General features: G+C 46.8%; 1 protein-coding gene across 1 annotated transcript; it reads left to right on the forward strand.

The window, feature by feature from the left end:
• The first annotated feature begins 2,514 nt into the window (after positions 1 to 2,514).
• LOC112072781 (lysophosphatidic acid receptor 6-like) lies at positions 2,515 to 6,378 on the forward strand. Its single transcript, XM_024140168.2, has one exon. The coding sequence runs from the start codon at positions 3,550 to 3,552 to the stop codon at positions 4,717 to 4,719; it is 1,170 nt and encodes a 389-aa protein (XP_023995936.1). The 5' UTR covers positions 2,515 to 3,549; the 3' UTR covers positions 4,720 to 6,378.
• Positions 6,379 to 7,905: the final 1,527 nt, after the last annotated feature.

Genomic DNA, 7,905 nt, shown 5'->3' on the forward strand with positions numbered 1-7,905 from the left:
TGCTTGGTGTTCTTATCTACTCGTAAGTTCAACCTGTCACAACTAATTTACTGGGCCTATTACATACATATTGTTTTTTTCCTCCTCTCGATGATCTGTGGATGCTGGCTGAAGGTGTTCTCTTACAAAGTGATTTACTGTGATAGCAGAACATCATGCAATAACACAAGGAGGAACACATTCCTTAAAAGAGGTCACCGGGGTAACAATCATTCTTGAAATATGTCATTGAACGTGAATGTTTACTGCTGGGCTGAGTGCTCATGTTTTCATTACTAGTTGTGCAGATATCAGTTTGAAACCAATTGAGGGGCAATGAGTGTAATCAGAGACTTTATGCCCAGTATTACTTTCTAAAATACTATTTTTCTTTATCTAGTGTACAACTATCGGCTCAATCTTAGGTAGAATCCTGCAGGGTACAAGTAAGTTAAAAGCCATAGCATTGTTAGGAGTATTGTTTTATGGGTCATTGACTGTGTGACCATACTGTCAACTGGCTGACCCAGTATATTAGGAATCCCTAGACATCCAGTCAACTGTTCACCTCGAAGAGATGATGAATCCTGTACACTGTGACTTCACTTTTTGTCAGCACAGTTTCTGATTACCAACGTTTTAACACACACACCACACACACACACACCACACACCACACCCACACACACACACACACACACCACACACACACACACCACAACACACACACACACAACACACACACACACACACACACCACAACAACACAACCACTTAAACCGGCAGGATTCCTAAACCCCCGAACGACCTATGCACGGAACACACTAACACACCACTCGCCGAGACAAGAGAGCTTTGTATTACTCAGATAGCAGCCAGCCACTCAGTCGTCGTCAGCAAAAAAAATAATCCTTTTTTTTTTTTTTATACTGCGCTCAGAATAACTGGTGTAACCGTTCTCCAGTCAAGTCCTCGCAGCCAGAAGAAGGGTTTAATAAAAATATAATAATTCACTTGTGGAGAGTTCTTTATAGTAACCCTTTCCCCTCTTTTCTTGTAAAATGTTTATCAATAGAATTCCACGATCCTCCTTTGTCCTTTGTTTGAAAATGATCCAGGCTTCCCATCCTAGTTCTCCGTATATAAAGGTTTATAGCAGTTGACGGTGTATCTGTGCTGGTGTCACAGGAGAAGCTCTAAAGTTCAACCGCCGCTTGTTGCTTTGTCCTGAGCGTAGAGTAGAGACTGGAGAATTACGGTCCTCTTCAGTCCTCCGGTGTGGGTGTGTGTGTGAGTCTCTGTTTCTTTCAAGGTCTATTTCCTGCCCTCTCTCTCTGCTGCTCGTCCCTGCCCTCTCTCTGTTTTTCTTCTCTCCCCTCTGTTGTTTTGTCTGTGACAGCTCAGGGATTGTACAGCTCACACATCCAGTGAGAGAACACAGGTTTTGTGGTATAGGAACGATTACTTCTCTCCCTGCCCTGCCCTGCCCTGCCTGTCTGCCTCCCTGCCCTGCCCTTCCCTGCTGCCTCCCTGCCCTCCCTGCCTGCCTGCCTGCCTCCCTGCCTGCTCCCTCCTGCCTCCTGCCTGTCCCTGCCTCAGCTGCTCCCCTGCCTCCTGCCTTGCTTCCTGCCTGCCTGCCTGCCTGCCTCCCTGCCTGCCAGCCTGCCTCCCCTGCCTGCTCCCTGCGCCTGCCTCCTGCCTGCAGACAGTTTTTTTGTGGTCTGAGAGAAAGAATAGGCAGTTGTTTAGCTCCTCCCCCCTTTCTCTTGTCTGTTGACTGTGTGTGGTGGGGGTGGGGGGGGGGGAACACTCCATTTTCCTTTCTGTGTCTCTTATTCCTATAAGTTGACCTAGTCAAAAGGGGGACTAAATATGGAATAGGGTGCCATTTGGACAGACAGACAGAGTTTAGACAGGTCCAGCTGGGAAGTATTGGGTTGAACCGACCTTTGTTTTGTGACAGGGTGAGTTTGGGCAGCTGGTATTTCTCATTAAACAGGCATTCATGGTTGTATTCTGAAGGACTTTAACACTGGAGGTTGGGAGATAACAACTGCTTTCTATTACTGCTGCTTCAGATGCCTTTTGTCAGTCAACAAGAGGTCATGGTCTCTCTCTCTCACCTCCCCCCGTTGTCCCTTCTGCCTCTCTCTCTCCTCCCTCGCTCTCTCACTCTGCTTCTAACCCCCCTCCTCTCCTTCTCTTGCTTCCTCAACCATGGTCTCTCTCCCTCTGCTCATTCCCTTGGCCCTCTTTACCTCTTCTCTTACTTCGCTCTCTCTCTCTCTCATCAGTGCCCCTCTCTCTCTTCCACCCTCTCCTCTCTTCTCTCTCTCCTCCTCCCTGCTCCCTCTCTCTCTCTCTCTTCTAAACTGCCCTGTGAACCCTCTCTCTCTCTCTCTCTCTCCCCTCTTTTCTCTCTTTCTGCCCGCCTCTCCTGTGCTCAGCTCTCTCGCTTCTCTATTAAATTCAAAGGCTTTATTGGCATGGGAAACATGTTTTACACCCAAGCAGTGCTCTGTCCCGTCTGGCAGGGCAGGGCAGGGAGAGAAGTAATCGTTCCTATACCACAAGCCTGTGTTCCTCTCACTGGATGTGTGAGCTGTACAATACCCTTGAGGCTGTCACAGACAAAAACAGAGGGGAGAGAGAGAAAAACAGAGAGAGAGAAAAACAGAGAGAGGGAGGGCGACAGAGGAGAGGGCAGGAAATAGACCTTGAAGAGAAACAGAGACTCACACACACACCCACACGGAGGACTGAAGAGGACCGTAATTCTCCAAGTCTCTACTCTACGCTCAGGACAAAGCAACACGCGGTTGAACTTTAGAGCTTCTCCTGTGACACCAGCACAGATACACCGTCAACTGCTATAAACCTTTACTACGGGAGAACTAGGATGGAAAGCCTGGATCATTTTCAAACAAAGAGGACAAAGGAGGATCGTGGATTCTATTGATAAACATTTTTACAAGAAAAGAGGGGAAAGGGTTACTATAAAGAACTCTCCACAAGTGAATTATTATATTTTATTAAACCCTTCTTCTCTGCGAGGACTTGACTGGAGAACGGTTACACCAGTTATTCTGAGCGCAGTATAAAAAAAAAAAAAAGGATTATTTTTTTGTGACTGACTGAGTGGCTGGCTGCTATCTGAGTAAGTACAGCTCTCTGTCTCGGCCAGTTAGTCCTGCAGCCTCGGGGCCGGAGTCCTGCCGGCAGGGGTTAAGGGGCAGGGGGAGGATAGGAGGAAGCTGCAGCTTGGATCCCCAGTACTTGGGGAAGGAAGGGGGTCCTCTTCCAACAACACCGTCACCAACATGTCAACAAAATGGGGTAGGAAACATAGTGATCATGGCGATTTTGGAATGAAAGCCTTGGTGTTTTAACGGTTGTTCAAGAGTTTTACACTGTGACAGTTTAGAGGCATTTTGTGTTCTGCCTTTGTGTTGTGCCTCGCTGGGCATTCATGGTGGATTGGGACCAAGAATTGAGGGAAATACTTTCATTGTATATAGTTGTTACACAACCCACCGACACCTCTCACTGGTCCCTTGTTTCCTCGACAACATGAACAATACCACCCTGCTCCCACTGGCCATGTCGACAGACAACTTCACCCTGATGAACTACGGTCTCGGAGGGATTATCAGGTCAACCATCACCCCTTTGCCACACCACAACTCCTCCGTTCCCTCAGACAATTCCAACTGCACCAAGAACGACGGCTTTAAGTATCCTCTCTACAGCACCGTGTTCAGCCTGGTGTTCATTATAGGTTTGATCACTAACATGGCAGCCATGTATATATTCACCTGTTCTCTCAAGTTGAGGAACGAGACGACGACCTACATGATCAACCTAGTGGTGTCAGACCTTCTCTTCGTCTTCACACTGCCTCTCAGGGTTTTCTACTTCCTCAACCAGGACTGGCCGTTCGGCGGGGTACTCTGCAAGCTCTCTGTGTCATTATTTTATACCAACATGTACGGGAGTATTCTATTCCTCACCTGTATCAGTGTGGATCGGTTCCTGGCCATCGTTCACCCGCTCAGGTCACGGGCGTTGAGGACAAAGAGGAACGCTAAAATGGTGTGCGTGGCGGTCTGGGTGCTGGTGTTGGCGGGGAGTCTACCAACAGGTTTTAAACTGGAGACCACGTCACCACAACACAACCACTCCACCGCACGGTTCTGTTTCGAGAACTTCTCGTCCACGCAGTGGAAGTCTCACCTCTCCAAGATGGTCATCTTCATCGAGACGGTGGGTTTCCTGATCCCCCTGCTCCTCAACGTGGTATGTTCCGTCATGGTTCTCCAGACCCTGAGGAGACCTCAGACCATCAGCCGTGGGGGGAAACTCAACAAAACCAAGATCCTTCGAATGATCGTGGTTCATCTCTTCATCTTTTGCTTTTGTTTCATCCCTTATAACGTCAACCTAGTCTTCTATGCCTTGGTTCGCACTGGAAACCTGAAGGGCTGCGTTGCAGAGACCGTAGTCCGAACTATCTATCCTATCGCTCTCTGTATCGCTGTGTCTAACTGCTGCTTCGACCCGATCATCTACTACTTTACCTCGGAGACCATCCAGAACTCTATCAAGAGGAAATCCACCATCAGCCAGGCGTACGACATTAAGTTCTCTGAGGCACTGCAGAGTGAGACCAGCTCCAACTTCCACTGCAGCCTGAGGACACTGAAAAACAAGGTGTTTAACAACACGGAGTCTTCTGTGTGACACTGGGGGGTGTGGAGGGACTGACTGGCTGGCTGGTTGACTGGTTAACTGACTGGCTGGCTGGTTGACTGGTTAACTGACTGGCTGGCTGTATGGCAGGCCTACTGGCTGACTGGATGGCTGGTTGACTGGTTAACTGACTGGCTGGCTGTATGGCAGGCTTACTGGCTGACTGGATGGCTGGTTGGCTGGTTAACTGACTGGCTGGCTTNNTGGCAGGCTTACTGGCTAAATAGATGGCTGGTTGACTGGTTAACTGACTGGATGGCTGGTTGGCTGGTTAACTGACTGGCTGGCTTAATGGCAGGCTTACTGGCTGATTGGATGGCTGGTTGACTGGTTAACTGACTGACTGGCTTAATGGCAGGCTTACTGGCTGACTGGATGGCTGGTTGACTGGTTAACTGACTGGCTGGCTGGTTGACTGGTTAACTGACTGTCTGGCTGAATGGATGGCTGGTTGACTGGTTAACTGACTGTCTGGCTGAATGGCAGGCTTACTGGCTGACTGGATGGCTGGTTGGCTGGCTGGTTGTCTGTCTGTCTGGCTACACCACACAATAGGGATGTAGAGACTGACTGGCTGGTTGCTAGCAGTAGCACCCAGGGTCTCTAAATGGTTCTATCTATCTGTAGTTCTGGACTTAAGACTTGTGAATTTAATTGATAAATACAAATACACATACAGACATTACACACACAATGGATTAACATCAAGCACAATGGATTATCAGCAAGCCTCTGGGAGACGTTGGAGACATTGGACTTTGAGGAGGACTGCTGAGGCATCAGCAAGGAATAGAGGACATACTTATAGGATTTCAGTGTTTATCTCAGGGCTGCAACATGGACCAAGCCCCTGTGACTGTCCATGCCATATCTACCAGACAGTCTACCCTACAGTATACAGTTTGTCTTATTTGATCCCCTGTTAGTTAATATGTTAATTTAATATGTATAACTAACTAACATCCCCTTGTGGAATTACAACTGTTTTTGCACAATAATTGTGCCAGAAAGAAGTTATTAAACTTCTGAAAAATATGAATTGGAATGGATTGTGATCACTGGACAGAGAGAGAGAGACCGAGACAGAGAGAGAGACAGAGACCAGAGAGAGAGCAGAGAGAGAGAACAGAGACCAAGACAGAGAGACAGAGAGAGAAGAGACAGAAAGACAGAGACAGAGAAGAGACAGAGAGAGGAGAGACAGAGACAGAGAGAAGAGAGAAGAAGAACAGAGAGAGACAGGAGACATGAGACAGAGAGAACAGGACTGCTAACAGAGTGTAACATGTAGCTACCAATGAATCTGTTTTCATGGCAGCGCTAACTTTATTACCATGGCCTCGATTTCAGTCAACTTGAGAAATATCAGGCTAAAGATTGCTTTATGTATCTCAGTGATGTTAGTTTTGATATTTTGTATTGTGTATGTATCTGAAAACAGGTCTTAGAAGTGTTTTATGAGTATACAGTATACWGTGTGTGCCTGAGGAGATTTTTAAATCCTAAAAACTCGTAGTAGGCACTTTATTGTATATCGTCTCGTACAAGACAATGCACTTGACACAGGAATCGGTAAATACTGCACTGTTGTTTTATGCCACGAATCACCGCTTGCCGGGAAATAAAATAAAAAATATGCAAAAAGTTGAATATTCATGTGAAAGCTTTTGTTACAAAACTAAAAGGGAAAACGTTTTGTGTAAACACCGAGATAGAATCGTCTCAGTTCCGGAAATGTAACATCACTAAACAACAGTAGGCTATAGATGGAGATCGTTTATTTTGCAGATTTTCTTCACACAACGGATAATGGGTTTATAAAGAGGGTTCTCAAAAACAGATTCTTCTTTATAACCAAAATAAGATGTCAATATTATACAATCAGTCACTTTAAGCCAAGCATTTGGCATACAGACCAATCACTGTGGCAGGCAAGCATTTGGCATACAGAGCCAATACTGTGTGCAGCCCAAGCATTTGGCATACAGACCAATCACTGTGCAGCTAATTATCCAAAACATCTAGTTCTACAGCTATAAAGAGTGACCTGACGTGAGAGAACACCTTGCGTATTTCCTGTTCGTGACTGAGTGACTGACTGTGAGAGAACACCTTGACGTTTTCCTGATTTTGTGGACTGAGTGCTGACTGTGAGAGAAACACTTGACGTATTTCCTGTTCTGTGCTGCAGTGACTGACTGTTGAGAGAACCCTTGACGTATTTCCTGTTCTGTGGACTGAGTGACTGACTGTGAGGAGAACACCTTGACGTATTTCCTGTTCTGTGGACTGAGTGACTGACTGTGAGAGAACACTTGACGTATTTCCTGTTCTGTGACTGAGTGACTGACTGTGAGAGAAACACCTTGACGTATTTCCTGTTCTGTGGACAGAGTTGACTGACTGTGAGGAACACCCTTGACGTATTCCTGTTCTGTGGACTGAGTGACTGAGCTGTGAGAGAACACTTGAGTATTTCCTGTTCTGTGGACTGAGTGACTGACTGTGAGAGAACACCTTGACGTATTTCCTGTTCTGTGGACTGAGTGACTGACTGTGAGAGAACACCTTGACGTATTCCTGTTCTGGTGGACGAGTGACTGACTGTGAGAGAACACCTTGACGTATTCCTGTTCTGTGGACTGAGTGACTGACTGTGAAGAGACACCTTGACGTATTTCCTGTTCTGTGGACTGAGTGCTGACTGTGAGAGAACACCTTGCGTATTCCTGTTCTTGTGGACTGAGTGACTGACTGTGAGAGAACACCTTGACGTATTTCCTGTTCTGTGGACTGAGTGACTGACTGTGAGAGAAACACCTTGACGTATTCCTGTTCTGTGGACTGAGTGACTGACTGTGAGAGACACCTTGACGTATTTCCTGTTCTGTGGACTGAGTGACTGACTGTGAGGACACTTGACGTATTTTCCTGTTCTGTGGACGAGTGACTGACTGTGAGAGAACACCTTGACGTATTTCCTGTTCTGTGGACTGAGTGACTGACTGTGAGAGAACACCTTGACGTATTTCCTGTTCTGTGGACTGAGTGACTGACTGTGAGAGAACACTTGACGTATTTCCTGTTCTGTGGACTGAGTGACTGACTGTGAGAGAACACCTTGACGTATTTCCTGTTCTGTGGACTGAGTGACTGACTGTGAGAGAACCTTGACGT

This window comes from Salvelinus sp. IW2-2015, unplaced genomic scaffold, assembly GCF_002910315.2.
Source record: "Salvelinus sp. IW2-2015 unplaced genomic scaffold, ASM291031v2 Un_scaffold2039, whole genome shotgun sequence".
Classification (NCBI taxonomy): domain Eukaryota; kingdom Metazoa; phylum Chordata; class Actinopteri; order Salmoniformes; family Salmonidae; genus Salvelinus; species Salvelinus sp. IW2-2015.

What these genes read in the sequence shown, in the direction of transcription:
- LOC112072781 (XM_024140168.2), top strand. Translation starts at nt 3,550, where the DNA reads ATGAACAATACCACCCTGCTCCCACTGGCCATGTCGACAGACAACTTC.